This window comes from Geospiza fortis, unplaced genomic scaffold (genome assembly GCF_000277835.1).
Source record: "Geospiza fortis unplaced genomic scaffold, GeoFor_1.0 scaffold333, whole genome shotgun sequence".
Taxonomy (NCBI): Eukaryota; Metazoa; Chordata; class Aves; order Passeriformes; family Thraupidae; genus Geospiza; species Geospiza fortis.
Window position 1 is genome coordinate 4,309,525 of NW_005054347.1, and position 20,112 is coordinate 4,329,636.

At 40.7% G+C, this 20,112-nt stretch overlaps 1 protein-coding gene across 1 annotated transcript in view; it reads left to right on the plus strand.

Annotated features, from left to right (window-relative positions):
* CMPK1 (cytidine/uridine monophosphate kinase 1) overlaps positions 1–13,957 on the plus strand; it is a gene marked incomplete at its 5' end in the record, with an annotated part of 14,510 nt that extends 553 nt beyond the window's left edge. The window contains 5 exons of the mRNA XM_005423151.2: positions 8,279–8,425; positions 9,292–9,444; positions 10,932–11,008; positions 11,093–11,189; positions 11,666–13,957. Coding sequence (XP_005423208.2) covers positions 8,279–8,425; positions 9,292–9,444; positions 10,932–11,008; positions 11,093–11,189; positions 11,666–11,707 — 516 coding nt within the window. The remainder of the gene's footprint in view (positions 1–8,278; positions 8,426–9,291; positions 9,445–10,931; positions 11,009–11,092; positions 11,190–11,665) is intronic.
* Between the last annotated feature and the right edge of the window lie 6,155 nt (positions 13,958–20,112).

Below are 20,112 nucleotides of genomic sequence, written 5' to 3' on the forward strand. Positions count from 1 at the left end.
GTGCCGGGGGCGAGGGGCAGCAGAGCGGCCCGGCACGATTCCCGGTGCCCGGGCGGGGCTGCCCTGTCGGGCCGGTCCCGCAGCCCGTCCCGAGTGGGTGGCTCCGTACACGTCTGCACGGCCACGTCGGAGCTGGGGCCTGGCAGAGGAGGTGGGTGAGGTGTCTGAAAGCCATTGGGGATACGTGAACTTCAAGTGGATCAAGGTCCGTGTCTCCTGAGGCCTGTCCCATAAATGTTACAGTTGGTACAGCAGGCATTGCAGGGTGTTGGCTTTTTACCCAGTGCCACAACTCAGTAAGTTGTGGAAGTAATATGTTAAAACTCGAACAAGTTTTTTTTCTGGCACAGTGTGATAGAGGTCAAAAGAAATCCTGATCCCATAGATTGTTCATCTTGTTCCTTCTTTTTAAAGAGCCTAAGATCGACAGTATAATTTGACTAAACTTTCAAATTTTCAGTTTTCCAAATACATTTTTTCCAGCCTTTTGAGACAACAAATATGTAAGAAAGAACTGTGGATGATACATGGTGTAGTACTGTTCTTTTAAACACCAAAAACCGCAGGGATAATTACAGTGTATCCAGGTGGATAATTATGGAAGTAGTTAGGGATGAATGCTTCCAAACGTGTGTATGTTGGATTTGAAACAGCTCTTTTATCTTTTTTCTTTTTTTTTTTTTTTTCACTGAGCAGTTGTATATACTTTTCTTATTAAAAGCCATATAGGATCAGAGCTTATTCATACCCTCACTGAAAGATATGGCTAAGAACTGTGGTGATGCCCATGAATCTGTTGGTGGGAAAGTACCCCAAAACTCCGGGAACAGCCACGTTGTGTGTGTCCTCTGTTCTGGTGGTGCCCTGGGAGTGCTGTTACAGTTTATCCACGCTGCTGCTACATCCCAGACTTCAGAGTTGTATAACTAAGTTAAGTGAATTTGGTCCAGACTAAAAAATGCCGTTATGACTTTAGTTCTGAAGGATTTAAACCTCAAATTACAGACTTGCATTCAAACCAGCATATTCATTAAATTAAATTGTGGCATGGAAGGTTCACAGTGCTCATAAAGCCTTTTTGGTAAGGTCAAATTCAGCCCTTGGCACATAGAAAACAAATGAGCTTAAACTATAGGGGAACCTTGTAGGCTGTCATTAATGGCTTTCAGCAAACCATTAGTGTAGCCTCAGGGCTGAAGTACCTTGTGTGGCTGCTGGCCTGTGTTTAGGAGGATAAATGCCTATGGCTGGATAGGCTGATATAATTGAATAAAGACCACTTTATTAGGAGGAGTTCAAATGAGCCATTGCTACTCAAATAGTATTTCTAGCTAGAAAGGAAAAAAGAGAAACCTTGCTTATGCAGTATTTATTTTCTTCTCTAAGCCTGGAAAGGGAAATCCAAATTCGAATAAATGCAAATTTGCTTTAATTCTGCTAATCCTGTTCACTACATGGCAAGAAGTTTATTGAAGTCAGTGAGCTGACAGCAGAAAGCACTCAGACCTGTTGAATGCAAAGAACAACCTTCCTGCTGGCTCAGACACCTCCAGGAGAGTCACTGGCTAAACTGGGAGGCAGAGAGGGTCTGAGGTAGTTTAAAGAACAGTTGGACTGATGCGAGTGTGCTGGAAAACTTTAGGAAAGGGCACACGAGCAGGGAAGTGTGGGTGAAACACTGCAGAGGTACTGGAGAGCAGGAGCTTTTCTAAGCACAGATCCTCACCGTGGCCCCTGGCAGCCCCCAGAGAGCCCTGCTGCAGGCAAGTGAGCAGCCTGTGTGCAGTCAATGCTGCCTTTAGGTTGAAAGTGTATTTTTATTTGTGTTTTAAACCCTGTTGGCAGTTTGCCACAGAGAAAAGGGGGCTGTAGCTGAGTAATAATAAACCTTATTCATCCTTGTTGTAAATGGACGGAATAATATTAGTTTACATTTGGAATGAATCTGACCCAGTATCTTACTGTAGAGCTTGAGGGTTGTGCTGAACAAAAAGTCAGTATGAGCTATAAATATGTCTTGGTTGCTATTCATTCTGGAGATTTGGGACAGAACACATCACATGTGGAAGAAGTCTAATTTGGCTGAGGTGAGCTCTTGTATGAATTTAGCATCAAACTATTTTTATTAAAAACCAAGGGTGTCTGTATTTTGTAGAGTAAAGGGGATATTATGTACTTAGTACCTGGGAACAATTTCTCAAAGAAGTTTTGTAATTTTTTTTGCAGACTGTGCTTTACATTCCCAAAAAAGGGAGATGGGTATCCCATGTTGTAGATGAAATATATATTTGTTAAATACTAGTGTAAATCATAACTGCTCAATATGTCTGTGCTGGAATCCCTAAATGTGGAGCAGGCATGTATTCATGCCAAATTTGGACAGTAATGGAGAAATTATTTGAGGGAAGACCTAATAACAAGTGGAAATGGGTATTGACACAGTGTAAGAAAGGGAACAGTGGGTAAGTGATTAGGATTCTTTATCTCCACAGTTAAGGTTGGATGAGACAGCTGAACCAGACTGGTTTTCTCCAATACGGACGGAAGACTCGACTCCTGTGTGTTCCACAGACACAGAATTGTCAGGAAAATGCAAATGCAGCAGAACTGCTGCTGTTCTGGAGCAGTTCCTCCTATTTAGAGAGGGATGAAGAGAATTCCCTCTTAAGTTCTTATCCTCTCCCTTCCAGCTCTGCAGATTAACTCCTGAAACCTTCCACAGCTTTGTTAGGTGGAGCTTGCCATCATCTGGGACTGTTGCGTAGCTGTCATGTGAGGCAGAATATTTGAGCTATAGTTGAATGATGTCATTTGAATGCAGGTTCTTGCAATAACCTTCATGCTTTCCACAGGGTCTCTTCTGTGACTGTGAGATAATGAAATGTGCTTTATTGCTGACTTCTGAACTTTGCGTATAAAATCATTACGGTAAAGTCAAGGAAAAAAATGCATTCAGCAAATCTGCACAAAATATGCTTTCTTGTGCTTAAATTTTAAATCCTTATAACCTGTGTTTGAGATGTAAAGCTCTTTGGTTAGTGGGAAGAATAATAACCAAATCATTTGTCTTTATTCCAAGCAAGATTTGAGTTCTACTTTTTTGTCTGTTTGTTTTGGCAAGGTGATCTGTAGAGATTTGGGCTATGCAAGGCATTGCTCTCTGTGTACCTAAATTATAATTCACCTCCACCACAGCCCTATCCTGTATGTTTGTGGTTAAATCTAAAATTAATTCCACAAAGTGGGATGCTGAGCCTTCTCGGTTTTATCAGAGCATAAGTTGATATCCAAATGGAAAAAGCTGTTAAGTTGCTTTGGGATATATGATAAGGAGATTTCCTAGGGTGAAGGAAACAATGCAAAGAAGTATTCATTGTATCAGAAATGCTCCTCTGAAAGTAGCAGAGGATTTAGGTTTTGCTGTCATGTGTTAATTGTCTTCCAGAAGTCTGCTGAGATACAGCGTTAACGTCCTCGAAATAAAAACAGGGTTTAAATTGTTTGCTTTAAACTCAACTTCTGAAATCTCTTTAATGAATGTCGTGTTTTAGTATTCTACTTAGCCTTAAGTTCTCATAGTTGATTTTTAGAATGTAAATTTATATTTCTGAACTTCAGAGCTTTTTTAAAAAAACATGGTGAGCGTTTAAATCTACCCCTGAAGATTTATCCCTGAACATTTCCATTTTGCAGAACACCAGGCATTAAACCTTGTACCTCCCTGACCATACTGAACTTCAGGTATTGAGTCAGTGCTCCCGAAGCACCTGGGGTGCTCTGTTTGCCCCCTCTCTCTTGGAGGCACTGTCAGTGGGATCTCCACTGTGTGTTTCGGTTTGCTAACGTGGGGTTTTGTTTGTTTTTGTTTCCCAGAGACAATAACATACTTCAAACTAAGGAAATTTCTTCCATTTTTTAAACTGGAATAAACAGACAGAAGGTCTATTACTGCTTTGTAGCCTGTAGCCCAAAGATTTAATTCCATGTGCTAGTAGGACAGACAAAAGCTTTCTAGGCTAAAAAATACCCTGAAGGCTGCAGGCTTTGCACAGTTCTGTTTTTATTTTTACTAGTTCTCGAATGGTGTATGTAGCAAATTTTGGTTGTTTATTAAGGTTGCCCAAGATATGACAGGTCAGAACTAGGGCAATAAAAGTTTGTATTTTATTTGTTTAAATCTTAAGCCCTGTGACTTTCATTTTCAAACTAACAATGATAAGCCAAGATAGGAGTCAAGGTCAAAGCAGTAATTTGTGTTTCTCTTGCTCCTTGGCTTCTGCCCTCTTAAGGAAGTCTCAAGCTGTGTGTTTAGTGGGGAGATTTGTGGCAGGACCACCAGGGCTGAATCAGAAATAAACCCCCTGTCCCTCAGAAGGGGCTGTGGAAGGAGTCCCAGCGTCAGCTGCTGCTCACCTCTGCTCCCTCCTGACACCTCCGATTCTTCCTGACTGCCCGAGATTGCTGGGCACACTCCGCCTGCTTCCAGCCTGATGTGACTCATGCATTTCCATTTCTATGCATCTGTTTATTGTACTTACTGAAAACAAAGCCTGTTCTGTCTGCAGAGTGAAAGTTGCAAATCCCGGCTGGCAGAAGGAAGCTGGAAGGGCTGGAGGACAGGGGAGGGAAGGGCAGCCCGGGGAGGCTGCAGTCTCGGGCTGGAATTTGGAGATGTGGAGCTCGCAGCTTGTGTGTCCTGGTTTGTCTGTCCTGCTGTGACTGACCAGGCAGAGGCAAACAGCAAATGGTATTCTGATCTGATCTGCTCTATGCACTGCTGCTGTGATGGGATTGATGGAAACTTGAGCTTGTCTTTCCATTTCACTGGGATTCTTTTTTAATTATTTTTATGTTTTATTAAAGCAAAAGAGGAGAATGTCTTGAGTGGTGTTGAAGACAGCACTTTTTCATTCACAGTTGATTTTTGTAAGTAATACTTGGAGACCCATACTTCAAAAAATTTGTTTTGAAAACAATGAGAACTTGTGTAATAAATAGATGTGGTGGTCACACTACTCTTGCCAGTTTTAGTCAAGGTGTTTAGGGCGCAATTTTTTTTTTTTATTTTAGGTGAGAGAAACCCTCAGCAAGTGTCCTGAATTGGAGCAAATCATTGCAGCACCAAGAGCTTGCACTACTTGTGTAATAATGAGAACTTGTGTAATAGTAACTTACCAATTCAATATTTTTTTATTCCTCTAGATGACACCAGTCTGACTGCATAGCAGAAAGCATTATCTCTGAAACACATTTTTGAATAGTTAATTCTATATTTTCTTTTTTCTTCTCTGTACTACCAAAATCTCTCCAGATTTTAAGTGCTTGGCATCCAATTATTTGGAAATTTTTTTGACCTTTTTTTTTCAAGTCATCCTTTCATTCTGACATTACATGCCTAGTAAGAGCTGGGGAAACTGCTTTTTCATTATTTGGCAACCACAGTCCTGCTCCCCTTTTGATTGCAGAAGAGAGTGCAGGGGTGGCAATGAGTCACATTCTGGGGATGGCATCAAGATGTGCTTGGCACTGCTGTGAAGTCCTGCTGCCACAAGGCAGACCTTGCCCAGACCTGAGTGTTTGACCCATGTTTTGTGCTGTTACATCACAATCTCTTCTGCAAGCCCTTGGCATTGCAATTATTTGCTGCAGCTCAGGATGCTTGCTGAGGGTTTCTATGACCTAAAATGAAAGAAAACTTTGTGCCCTGAACATCTTGATTAAAACTGGCAAGGGTAGCAGGAGCTTCACATCTCTGAAGCCTTCTGTGTGTGGAGCAGCAGCCAAGCCATTCTCCCCCCTTGTTTACATTGTTTAAACCCATGTGTTTTCTTTGGCTCTTGGCTCAGCACAGTTCACAAATAGATGTTTTGCCCCTGAAGGAGAGGTTTGTTTTTCTTACAGCCTGCTTAAGCCATTCTGAGGGTTAGTCTTGAATATAATTTATTATTATCTCAGACAAGTCTGTTTGTACAAAAGCACTTTAAAACACTTCTGTCTTTGCTTTCCAGTTCAGCTGTTAAAAACTACTTTAGTTTGCTCTTGCAAAAGATGGAGAATTCCAAAAAAATTCGGACTCAATTTTGTTTTCATGCATGAAAAGGAAAATGCCAAGGAAAATTAAATGGTTTGGTAATCCTCTAAAACCTAAAGGATTATATTTTCCTCCTGTTTTCTTCTTTGTAGAAACCTGATGTTAAAAAAATCATCATTCTATAACTTTAGCAAGAAGAACTGCATGTTAATTTAGCATTCAGCAGAGTAATGTTTCTTGCTTATAAGGAACAATTTATTCTGGTTTATGGCTTCTGTAGGTTATAAATATTTAGATTTGCAATTAGTTAGGCATATCCAAATGCAATGTACATTAAAGCAAGAGTACAGTGAGCTTACAGAGGATGTCTGTGAAGCTTTTCCTTCACACTTACTTACAGCAAAATCTTGCTTCTGTTTTTTGCCAACTGTGTACAGTTTTGGAGATTTAAGTAATTATATCCCTTCTTAAATTATGACTATGGCAGAACTAACTTTCCATGCTTTTGTGGGTGAAATTGGAAAGCAACTGAAATGTTTTAAAGTCACTTAGTGGGTTGTGTAATATTTCTGTTGTACTTAGTTCAGTAGCCAAGTTTTTAAATCCAAAGTTCACAGCCCTGCCAAGTGTGTAGTCACATTATTATGCCTCTCAGACACCTTGTTTGAAATTTGCTTTGGATGTTGTTGCAGCCAAACTGATAACCCTGAAGTTTTTTGCTGCTGCTTTTGTTTTGTGTAAAAACTTCCTGATGAGAATGTATGTGTGTACCGTGTTTTGGATGTATAGCTAGCTTAGGTAATACCAAGGAGATGTATTTATTGCCTGTTTTGATGGACTTATATTTGGTTAAGGAGCATAGTGCACTTTGTTAGTTTTCTTGCAGTGTTAAATGAGCTGAGAAAATGATTATTTATAACCATGCATTTCTCTTTGGTAGGAATGTATTTGTGTGCTTGCACTAGCTATCTATTTACAATGATAAATGCCTAAGAAATTCATGTCTAATAAATACTTCCATCAGTGTTCTTCATAAGTGACTATTTTAGCTGTAGTTTGAGGTGAAAGAGCAATGGTGTGTGCTGTTTTCCTGCACACTGCTATCATATTGATGGATCTGAATCTGATCTCTCTGCTCTCTCTGTTTACTCTGTGTGGTGTGACAGAGGGTGGAACCAGTGTAGCTATTGACTTTCATCTACCACGTCATCCTTAGGAGAAGTCACTGCTTTTCCCCAAGGGCTGCTCTCCATGGTCATCCCAGGGAAGGAGGTATCAGGGGCAGGAGGACTGTTTGTGCAGCTGCTGTGTTATAGGTGATTTCACCAAGGTAGGGGAGGAAGCTGCTGCCAGAACCACAAAATGAACATAGGGATTTCTGACTTAGCCTGTGCTTGGGACATTCCTCCAGCTCCAAAGGACCTGCAATCACCCTATGTGTTTTCTTTAAGTAGGTAATTAAACAAAATTCTTGTCTTGTCTTGTTTCCAAACATAACAAAATTGTTTTTGAAAATGCTACAGAAATACCTGACCAAGGCCCTGTTGAGCATTTTACCCAGGGATGTCCAGTTCTGGGCCCCTCACCTCAGAAAGACATTGAGGTGCTGGAGTGTGTCCAGAGAAGGGTAATGGAGCTGGTGAAGTGTTGGAGAGTGAGTCCTATGAGCAGCAACTGAGGGAGCTGGGGGGTTTTAGCCTGAAGAAAGGGAGACTTAGGGAAAATCTTGTCATTCACAACTCCCTGAAAGGAGTTTGTACTAAGGTAAGAGTCAGCCTCTTCTCCCAGGCAGCCAGCAGCAGGACAAGAGGAAATGGCCTCAAGGTGCAGCAGGGGAGATTCAGGTTGGACATCTGGAAGGATTGCCTCACTGAAATGGTTGTCAGACACTGGAACAGGGAGGTGGTGGAGTCACCATTCGTGGAAACATTCAAGAAATGACTGCATGTGGAACTTGAAGCTTTGGTGTAGTTGTCACTATGGTGTTTGGTCAAAGGCTGGACTTGGTGATTTTGGAGGTCTTTTCCATCCTTAATGACTGATTCTTACTGTGTGTGCTGTGTGCAGAGTGTGCTCTACTGTCAGATTGCACACTGAAGATGGAACAGATCCATCGCTAGCAAGATGCTGTTCCCTGGGTTTTTCTGTTGCAAAGCAAGGATAAACAGGGGTGACACTGCTGGCTGGTGTTGGGTTTGCACAAATGCTCTGCCTGAAGGGAGCCTGTGTTTGCTTTGCCTGTTGCAGAAATACGGCTACACTCACCTTTCTGCCGGTGACCTTCTCCGGGACGAGCGGAAAAGGCCAGGCTCCCAGTATGGAGAACTCATTGAGAACTACATTAAAGAGGGGGAGATTGTGCCAGTTGAAATAACAATCAGCTTGCTGAAGAGGGTAAGGAAAAGGCTATTTCCTTGCAGGGTCACTCCTGCAGAGTAAGCAACAAAGTAGTGGCTGTGTTCTGGCAGAATGCTTTCCCAGTGTGAGCGGTATGAATGGGCAGACATGGAGCTGCTTCTCTCAGCAATCACTTGTGTTTCTCCCAACTGCTGGAGAGCTGATGGCGTCTCATACCTGGGGATCTGTGAAAATGGGTTATTTTTATTTTCCTTTATTTTTTAGTAGCTCAAAGATAAGCAGTGAAACTGTATTTCTTATTTTCCTGCACTAGCTTTTGGACCTCTTGGTCCATTCGGTCATATTTGATTGGAGGTCAGAGACCTTAAAGGCACTAAGATTTTTAAGTTTTGTCAAAATAGATAGTCAGGTGAAAGAGAAGAGCACCTACTGATGTTCTTGTGAAAGGAAAACCTTCAGCCTCTATTGTATGTCTATGAAAACAGTGGGAGATCTACTTTAAGTCAAAAAAAGGCTGCTGTTCATGGCACTAAATTTATCTGGAGCTTTTCCCTTCAAATTAACTTTGGATCAGGGATATTCTGATGTCTTATTGTGTAAAGACGCTTCCCATATCTTGTAGAAAATAAGCTTTAAAGCTGGGATTTATTATGAGATTTGTTTGTTATGAGATTTTTGAGCTTTGTGAAATAATTGATTCGATTTGAGCAATAGTTGTGTTGGTGCATCAGTGAATTAACCAGTATGCATTGAAAGTGAAACAAAAAGCACATTTTGTTAATCTGCAATAATCCTAAAATAAATGCTTCTCAACTTACCATGTCAACATCTTGGGGGTAAATTAATAAGTAGATAAATCAGCATATGTGCAGGAGATTGTGAATTGAATTATCTTTTATCAGGCTATGGATCAAACAATGGCTGCCAATTCCCAGAAGAACAAGTTTTTGATTGATGGATTTCCCAGGAATGAAGATAATCTTCAAGGCTGGAATAAGACTATGGATGGAAAAGCGGATGTTTCCTTTGTTCTCTTTTTTGATTGTGACAATGAGGTAATGAAGTGTGTAATTCTGTAACTTCCTTTCTTGCAATATTGTGGGAATCATTCAAGAAGAACAATTAAACTCTGACAGGGAGAATGGACTAATGTAAGGGTAGAAGGAAAACTTGGCCTGGGTATCTGAAGGATTTTTTGGCAATTTTTTTTAGCAGATGAGAAGCTGGCTGTTTATTGAAATAGACAGCTAATGACAATTGGTATAATCATATATGAATAAATTATACTGAGGAAGTAGTCCAGGCAATTACTTTCATAAAGAAAATGTATCAAAACTTTAAATACATTTTACAAAATTATTTGGTTACTTTTCAGAAAATATTACTCTATTTACTCTTAGTAATTTGTTGTTTAGTCCAAAATTACATTGGTGCAATGTCTGCTTTAATTCTGAAGTGCAGCAGCAATCTTTATTTTCCTAGTTATGAGCTGTGCTATGGGATAGTCAGTAATCAACATTTTATTCAGCAAGTCATTAAATTACAAGGGCATTTTGACAGTGATGCATTGCATTCATTTAACAAGTGCCGTGATGTGCTGTCTTTTTAATTTGTCAGTGCCCTTGAACATAAAAACTGTTATGAGTATCCCAGCACCTTAAGCTGACTTTTTTCCTGTCACCCCTTTCCCCAGCTTCCTGAGATTTTGGTTTTTTGGGTTTTTTTTAACTTATTTGCAATCGTTTTGTAATCTTAAAGAGCACATGAGGGATTATTATTTTTCTGTTAAAACATTAAATAAGGCTAAATTAATTTTTTCACTTAGTGGGGCATTAATTTTGTGATTCCAAGTTTTTACTAGATCCAAAAATACACAATGCTTCATGATCTTTACTATGATTGTACTGTGAAGGAAAAATAATTTTTAACTCTTGTCCTCTTGCATGAGTTGGATAAATGTATTCATGGAGTGTAATGTGTCAGCTTTGCCTATTTAACTAAAGGTTTAAAAAACTTAGTTCATTGGGACACTTCTAGCTATGGTTAGTTCTTTATTTTTTACTTAGATTTTGAAGTCTTCATTATAGCAATGTCAGGTAAGAACATTTTAACTGACAGTAGCTTATTATTGTCAGTTTGCCTTACAAAATTCTTGAGAGAACATAAGTGACTTTCCTTTAGTGCAGACATATATTAATAGTCCCATCTGACATGCTGCTTTTCAGAAAGCCTGAACACATCCTTGAAAATCAGGTAATTTTCTTTCTTTATGTCTCAGGCTGGGGATCCAGTCAAATCACAGAGCTTGATGCTGCTTTTACTTCCTCTGACCCCAATCCTGTTTTCGTAAACTGGATTGTAAACCAACAATCTTCTCTAGAAGACACTAACTTCCCGTGTGACTTCTGGTTACATCCACCAGTTCTGGGCTGTATTTTGTGTGCCAGGCCAATTTAGATTTGCAGGATTTTTGCTAGTTCCTGTTCTCAGGATGGCAGCTGGTGTTCCTGGATGCAGTCATCCTTCTGGTGTTTTTTTGTAGATCTGTATCGGCCGCTGTCTTGAGAGAGGCAAGAGCAGTGGCAGGAGCGACGATAACCGGGAGAGCCTGGAGAAGAGGTACTGTCCTAAAAACTTTTCTGGTCCCTTCTCTTGATATTTTTCTATGTAATGTGGATTTTTTCTCCCTGTGCTTTCTCTTAGAATTCATACATATCTGCAGTCCACTAAGCCTATCATAGATTTGTATGAGAGAATGGGAAAAGTCAGAAAAGTGGATGCCTCTAAATCTGTTGATGAAGTAAGTATATATGCCAAAAAGCCATGGGGATCACAGGGTGGCAGGGTGCATATTTCTGGCATTCTTCTGAGATGTGTGTTTGTGTGATTAGCTTGCTAATTAAGCACTGATGTTATTACTCAGGGATGTTGTGGAGCTCTTGATTTGACTCTTGAAGGACCAAGTAAGATGTGAATAACTTGAGGAAATTGATCTGTTCTGCTTGAGTGTGAACTGGACTAAACACATTTCCAGTGTTTCTGTGTTTAACAGCATCTTGCCTTTTACATTTTCATGAGCTTCTGCTCTTCTCAAGTAGTGTTGCTCTTCTGTCTGCTTCCCAAAATTGATGCCAGTCTCACTGTTAAAGAATTACTGTGGATGTTCTAAAAAAACCCTATATATTTTTGAAAGTACTGTCAAATACTGTTTAAGTTGGTTTAACTTGGAGTAATTGTTAGATGAATGCTTCATAAAATTCTTCTTTATCTTTTTAGGTTTTTGAAAACGTTGTACAAATTTTCGACAAAGAAGGCTAATTCCCAGCTTGAAACTCCATTTAAACTTGTGCTTGAATCTTGCTTGAATAGCTGCTACTGCAGTCCACTCTTTGTAATTATTTTAAAAGACTTTTTATTTTTTTTCACATATCTAATGATGATTGGTAAAACAGTTGATTAGAAATGGATCTGTTTTTTAAATAGGAAATCATTTCTTGTGGCTATAGTATACAAGTTTCAGGGTTCTCCATAAGTGCAAGTTGTTACTCACATGGCAGAAACACAGTTAATACATCTTTCTGAACAAACTGTTTATTCTGTCACAGTTCTGTGCCTGTCGTGGGCAGTCCTTCTTCTTCCTTATTGCTGTACACCTATTTCCTTTTTAAAGATCAACTGAACAGCAGCATTAATCAATGAAGGACCCATATATCTTGGGGTTTTTTGGATGCTTGGACCAAATTTAGCAGGTTTTTTTTTAAGTATAATTTTGCCCCAAATTCTCTTATATCCCCAGACCTCAATTCTCTAAGTCAAGCTGCAGTTAGTGTGAGAATCTGTTTTAGCAGTTGCCAAGAAACTATTAAATATGCTTTTCAGGAACAGACATACAAAGTACTTTATGGAAAGTGGTGCTTCCTTATGACTCTGGATGTAAACTGTCTTGCAAGTTTTTGGATGACATGGCCCTGGATTTTTCCTTGTTTTAATTTGCAAAAGATTAAGAAAGTCAGTTTAATATTTCAGTACTCATTTATCTTAAATGATAGTTAGTTCTTAACTACAGCATAGTCTTCACAAGATGGCAAAGTTCTTAAAAAGTGTACAGTAGGCAAAATCTGACAGTTCTGTCTTTTGTAACAAGTGGAAGGGTTTTTCTTTATTATTGTTGAAATACTGTGTTACCAAATGCTTTAAGGTTTGTTAGCTGGGGAAATATTTTTATGGTTAAACTAGTGAATATGTTTCCCTAAAAATGTGTAATTTTAATAGCTGTTTGTTTGAGAAGTTTGTAAGTTATTGCACTTTTGTTACAATGTGGTCAGCTGAGGGGAAGATAATTGCAGAAAAAGAGTTTCATTCCCTGAAACAGAGTCCTGCTTTTCCATGTTCTCTTGAGGAAGCCAAGTGCAGTCAGCAGGAGGAGCTGGGGTGAGCAGGGAACTGTTTGAAACAACCTGGTTGAAACGTTTGCACAGATGTGGTGCAATTTTGTCTTTTGTTTAAGCTTTCCTGTCCCCTATATAGTATGCATAGGTCTGGAGGGGCCCAACCATGCATTCCTTTTGTGCCCTAAGCTTCCACTGATGGCATGAAGATGAGAGTGTTAACTGATTTTAGTGCTAGAGTGGTTGTTCCTACATTAACTGACAGTCTAATTGGTTTGTGACATGCTAATTACACAGAATTGCAATTTGGATATCTTGATGCTCAGCTTTTCTTTAGTCATGACTTTCTCTATTTAGGAGAAGGTTTAAATTAAGCTTATTTTTAAATTAGAATCAGATGTGTTGGTCCTCATCTTGCAGTCAGATTTCTATTTTCAGGAATTCTCATCTCATTGAAGTTGTTGAGGCTCCTGGACTGGGCAAGAGATGGGTGCAGAACCAAGGGTAAACTGCAGTAGCTTTTCCAGTCTGGTAGGAGTTCAGGCAATGGACTGGCCACAAATAGCTGTTTACTACTGCTGAATATATGGACCATGACTGCTTTTGTGAGTGTGGGAGGCCAGTGCTCTCACTTTTTGAATTTCTTGTTTTAAAAAATAAAAGAAGAAAACCTGGAATTTAACTCTTCCTGTATAAGTATGCTGACATGGATAGGATCCAGCAAAACTGCATGTTTTAATATGAAGGTTAGAATCAGGGTTTTTCAAAAAATACTTCAAACTGGATTCTTTAATCCAATTAGAGAGATTTCATTAGCTCTTGCTTCTAAGTTACTGGTTTTTACAAGTTCTGTTCAGAATTTTCTCTCATCATACACTTTTCTGTGTATTTAAGTGCTGAAACAAAAAGACCCCAACCTCTGAAGCAAGTTTTAGAAAAACTCCCAACAATGTTTTGGCGATATTGAATTTGGAGTGGATTGTAATGTGTCTGTGCAAGGACTGGATTTTTTGTCATTTTATTTATTGAAGATACCATTAAATGTGTTACCACTTCTTTCAAGATGGACTTACGATTGAAATAAAAATTAAAGGCAATATGCGAATGTGTTGTGTCCATTTAGCAGCAAAACTGTATAAAGAATTTGAGGAGATCCAATAAACTTTGTTCTGTGGCTTAATGACTGCTTGCTTTACAGTTATCTGTCACAAGGGATGTTTTTCAAGTATATCCATCTATATAAAGTAAGTATTTATTAGAGTTGAATACTTCATGTGGCCACATGCACAGGTATGTGTATAATCATTTTTCACCATCGAAACTGAAGTGCTGAAGATCCTTTTAGGCACAGGAGAAGATCAAGCCATTGCCTGTGGCATTGATACCTTTTTTTGATTATACAGGTTTATCAAATGACTGTATTCATATAGTTGTGCAGAATTCATTTAGCACATGTGTGAAAGAAAATTGACTTGGAGTGGTTAGGAAGCACAAACTTATTGTGCACCTGCTGTTGGAGACACTTTTGGCCTGGATTTCTCATGATTCCTTGTTCAGTTAGCAGCTGATCCCCTGACTGCCATTCTGCTGGCTCTGCAGCACATGTGTACGTGCTATACTCCAGGCTGTTCTTAAAGGAGATTTGCACAGCATAATATTCTCTAGAAAAGAAACTGAGAGGCTGCCAGGCTCATTTTAAAATAACCCATTTTATGTAAAGGTCTGTTACAAAAGAGGTTGTTTTGTCATGTGTAGCTTCCCATTAAACAACTTCTTGAACTTAAAATCATAGAATCATTTGGGTTGGAAAGGACTTCTAAGGCAGAACATCCCTTCCAACTTGAAACTTTACACTGGAAAGATTTGCAGAGCTGGTCTGAAGGGGGTGGGGAAGAGCAAGGGATTTTTCAGTTGTGCCAGGTACCTTTCTGCTGGGAAATCTGCAGAGACTAAACTTTTGCTGAAACCTCACCCTGAAGTTGTAGCACCTCCTCAGGGATGGACTGAAAGGGGCAAAGCTGCCCATTGGATTTGCACCTTTTGGACAGAGATTTTGAGTTAAGTTTCCCACTTTGAGAGTAGGAGCAAGCAGAGAAGACCATCAACACACACTTGAGGATTGCCTCAGTGTAAGATATCCCCCACTAGGAACAATTTGTCCTTAACAAGAAGAACTGGCTCATGAGGGAGTTCCGAGATCTTGTGGAAAATCCTGTCTCTTACAACAGTGGGGACGTGTGTGTGCTGCTGCCCAGGCTGAGCTGGGGAGAAGGGGAGAGTTAAATGGAAAAACCACTCAGTTCAGAGCGGAGCTGCCAGCTGTCGTTACCGGCTGGCAGTTCCTGGCTGCCAGCATTTAGGAAAGTTGCAGCTTAGGGGATTACTTTCCTCCTCTAGTGTGAGCTCCAGGACCAGTTTGGTCCCTGCTGTGGCACGGATGTCTCTGAAGGCTGTGATCTGTGACAGCTCTGCTGGCCTTCTGCTCCGGGGGGCAACAGTTGGCTCCTTGGCACAAGCAGGTTATTTCTTCAAGCTGTGGTGCAGCAGGATTTGGAGACCCGGGGCTGTGCCCTTGCCACAGTGCAGACATCCCAGGTTTAATGAAAACTGCAAGACAGTGTGAAGAGGATTTGCCTGATCAGGTAACAAAGGAGACAAAACATTAGATAATATAAAAATATTGACACATGGTTTAATATAGCAGCAATGTGCACACTCTTGTGATCTGCAGACCTTTATAAGCCTTCCAGGGGAGATAGGGGAGCATGGAAGAATTTAATCTTGCATCTCTGCTATTTTTCATGGATTGCTTAATTTAAGATGGTGGGTTTCAGCCCGTGTATTTGTAGAGTATTTCTGTTTGTAACAATAGGTGTCTTTATTGAATCTTCTAATCTCCTCAACTGAGGTATGCTCTTATCCTCTTTGCTTTCTGTCTTTTAATGCCTTTTCCTTACCTTTCTGAATTGCAGATGCTCTTTGGGATAGGGAAGGGGCTGCTTTTGCCAATCTCTACTGGAAAATAAAGAAAACCTTTAAACCTTTCTCTGGAGCAATCTGAACCAGTTTCTGACATGAACTTGGTACATAAGCTGTTACAAAACCAACATAAAGCACATTGTTTTTTGGGTTTTTTTTTTCCAGCTACAGGAAATCTCTGTGTAGTACCTCTGCTCTTTTCTCCAGTGTGAGTCAGATCAGCTGTGCCTGCCTTGCTTCAGCGCAGTGCTTAGCAGCAGCTGCATGAGAAAACCTCCTGTCACTAGATGTTAAACCAGCAGTGACGAGTTGTGCATCAGTGGAGGCAAGTGAGATGGTTGAAGAGGGGAGAGAAGATGCTTAGAGAAGCTCAGTCAATTCTGTTTCACTTGTAAGACTTCAGCTTTAGATAAATACCTGTTCTACAGGGCAGCAGTGCTTGTGGGGTCCTGCTATTTCATGATTGTGCTGTATAGAAATTATTGCAAAAGCACTCCCTGCCTACAAGTTCCTCATCTCCCCTTGTTGAGCCTGCCACCTTTAATGCCATGGGTTGTGGAGACAGGAATTTTTCTTCAGGATAACACAATAGAAACTAAACTGGGCAGGAGGAAAGCAACATGAGCCTTGCATGTGAGGTGGGAGATGCACAGTGTATTTCACTGTGGGCAGCAGTGCCAGGCATTTTCATCATCCTGGCTTATAACTGTGTTCAGACAGCAAAGCAGAAATTTTCTCTTCCCCCTCAAATGTTTGGCAGAAAGCTTGCTTTTGTCTAAAATGCTTCTTAAGCACTGTGTGAACCCTTCAGTCCTAAACCAAATACCAGTTTGAGTTGTGCTTTTTCTATCCAATTTGCAAATAGGAGGGTTTGGTTTAGTTTCTTGTAATAACTGCTACAGCGAGACAACTCTTGAAAAATACAAGGCACCATCCCAAAAGATGTTATCTGCTTTACTCTGGAGGGCTTTTCAGCACAATGCTGTTTCTGTGTGGTGAGAAATGGCACAGATTGCTGTGTGACTACCAAAGTGTGATGGGCTGGGTGTGGTACATGAAAATGGTGCCTTGGACAACTTCTATTTAGTGCCAAGAGGTATAAAAGATATTTGGGGATAGAATTACATCATTAGATTAAGCTTTAATTAGGATTAAAGCTTAATCTATGGTGTAGGTCTTCAGGATTATCAGGATCTATCAGGGTGTATGGAGGGTGTAATATCTGGTGGTCCTCTCTCCTGACTGAGCAGAGGGCAGCTCTTTAGGTTTCTGTTCAGGGCATTACTGCTGTTGTCCTCTTAAACCAGAACCAGCTGAAGTTCCCAGCTATGGTCACTAAGTGTGCTGAGGTTTGTAGTATGTTTAACTCAAATACCTCTGTTCTGTGTGAATACCCCCTCCAGCTTCATTTGGATGTGATGGAAATCATCAGGGAGAGGGAGGACTGGCACAGTTAAAGCTGCTGCTCCACCTCATGTTCCACACACAATTTTTTGAGAGTGAGATACTTTCTGGGAGCTGTAGTGGCTTCCTTACTTCCATTTTCCCTTCCAGGCCATGCTGGATGCACAGGAGTTCCTAAGGCACAGCAGTATCTCCATACGCCAAGAGGGGATGTGGTAGCTGGGCCATGGAAGAAACCTTTTGGGCAGAGAAGACAACAACAGCATGAAACATCCTGGGTGCATTTTTCAAATGAAAGTATAATCAGGAACCACTTTTTTTTTTTCATGGGTAATCAAAATGTCTGTGGAAAAGAAACGGGGATGATTTCACCATGTTCTTTCTAATTTAAAATTTTCTGTGGAAAGAAAGTGCATTTGACCACTTCCTTGCAACAGCAAGCACAGGGGTTTAAGTGCTGTTCCTGAAGCAAGCATTGCTTTTGGCTTACTATGTGTGACTCCTTGTGAAGCTTCCTTGGGCTCTTGGATGCTGCTCTTGCCAGCAAGAGCAGATTGCTTCCAGCAATAAACATTCCACAAAATTATGTATGTTCTTTAAGAGAAGTACCAAGATTTTCTGCTAATTGCAAAAATACATAATGGATGCTTTCAGCATCTGTTATTTATTCTCTAACCAGCTTTCATCCAAAAGTAACCTTTAAACAAACATTAAGGTTGAGAAGTGTAACTATTTCAATGTGTCACACATTTCTACTCCCTCCAGTTTAATGATGTTTGAAACGTGTGCTTAGAGTTGACTTCTAGTAAGAGGCAGAAGTTGTTTATATCTCTAGCTCGGAGACGTTCACAACATGGAGAAGGTGGTGCTTGGTGCCAGAGATGATGGATGTCTCTGTGCTCTTTTTTGGGAGCCAGAGCCCAGCAGAGGATTTTTCTCACACGACAATTGCTTCGATGCACCACAAGGAGGGGTGCAAGGCTCGCGGAGAGCAGCATGCAGCTTGGAAATGGCATTCTTGGGATGCACAGTATGTTGAAAGACCTGATTTATAGTTGAAAAGCCTGACTATTTTTAACGGTGTAACTAAAAAAAAATCCTTATAAAGAGATAGATTTTTGATTAGTTTTTTTGTTGCACTGAGATGGATATGCTATGTTGGTAACTTGACAACAGTCATTGCCATGCCTCTTCTCTTTTTTTTTATTATTAGTAATTTTATTTAATTGCATCTAATGAGAACAACTAGATGGGGATAACTTAATTATTTTGGCTGTTCTATGCAACTACATTCGTGACAGCATGGACCAAAAGGTAACTTTCTCAGATAATCCTGAGTGAGAGTTTGCCACTAGTGAAGGAGTTTGATACCTGGTAGCATGGCAGAGAAGTAGTTCTGATGTCTCTCCATCCCAGAGTGCCTCAGAAATAAGCTCTACCCTGGGATGGCAGAGGGGACACTAAAAGTGAAGCTGCTGGGAAGAGCTGAGTGGTAAGCACCTGGTTCCCTTTTACAGGTGCATTGCATCTGATTCCCTTCCACAGGAGAATTTTAGAGATAAAAGGTAGTAGCAACACAGTCAAAACCTTAATTGCTGTGCCCGTTCATAGATATTTTTTGTCAAAATCTTCTAGTTGCCCTTCTATCCTATTATTCCTCCCAAATGACTCTGGTGGGAAAGCATGGACTAGTTTACTCTTCAGGCATGGCTGTGCAGATGCTACCTGAGTATCCTTCAGCAATTACAAGCCCATGCTTTCCCAAAAGGACCCCAGGGTAGGAGAATGGGAAGAGACAGAATGGGGTTGGCATCTTGGCCGGTGCAGGGCAGGAATGAGAAGTGTGGAAGTGCCAGCAGGGTTAGACTTTGTTTTGACAACACTTTGTGCTGGGGCATGGCCGGTAATTCTGACCGTGGGGCATGAGCAGGACTGGTACCAGCAGGCACCCCCTGGGCAGGCTCAGCACCTCTGCTGTTCCTGTGATATCTGGGTCTTGTGGCACTCCCCAGACAGACAGCAGAGCAGCACTGCTGCCTGGGGCTCAGCACTAAGGAGTTGTAGCCCCTTTGCAGCAGATTTGTTCCTCTCTACTCAGATGTGTTCCCATTTTCTGAGCAGCCTGTATTACAGACCAGGAGATCAATGGACAAAGGGACTCCCAAATTTAACAGAAGTACGCCGTACATGAATGGCAAAAGGAGAAATGGCCTTTGCAAAGAGCAACTGCTCAAATTTGACCAAACTGGCTCCTAGCTCACCGCAGTTAGCAGGACAAGGTCCCTTAAGAAGGGCAGGCTAATTGGGGTTGAGGGGAATTCACTGCATCTCTTCAATTTGCCTCCAAAGTTAGTCCAGGTGTTTAAGTCAGGATGTTAATTCTGCTGTTTTTCCAAAGGACTGAGAGGAGAGGGGTTTTTCCTGGGAAATTTTGCAATTTTTAGAACACCTGCTGATACTGGTAGAGAAGTGCCTCAAGAACAATTTATCATAATTGTGGGCAGAGAGAACCAAAACTAGCTTGGATGTCCAGTTGTCCTTGAAGGATGTGATATCTGTCAGCACTCATGTCCAGTCTGCTAAAGCCCATCTGCACTGCAGAGTAAAAGAATAGATAATTTTGTTTCAGATGGCACATGTTTTTTAAAAGTTAAAAACATCAGTTAATGAAAAGGATAAGGCACAAGTGACATAAGCATCAATAATAATAATTAAAAGTCTTAGCCTTAATTTCGAAAATTAGGGGAAAATGATGCATCCATGAACTGGCACTGTGATAGAGACTGCTCTGGAGAAGGGAGATTTTGGGTCTCTTTGAGAGAATGGGTAGGTTTCTGCTGTCTGAGCAGGCACAGGGTCGCCACAGCAGCTAATGAAGGTTGGAGGAGGCAAATGAAGACCCTTAATTAGCTGGTTGTTATTCTTCCATTATGAGCAATTCATTAACTGCTG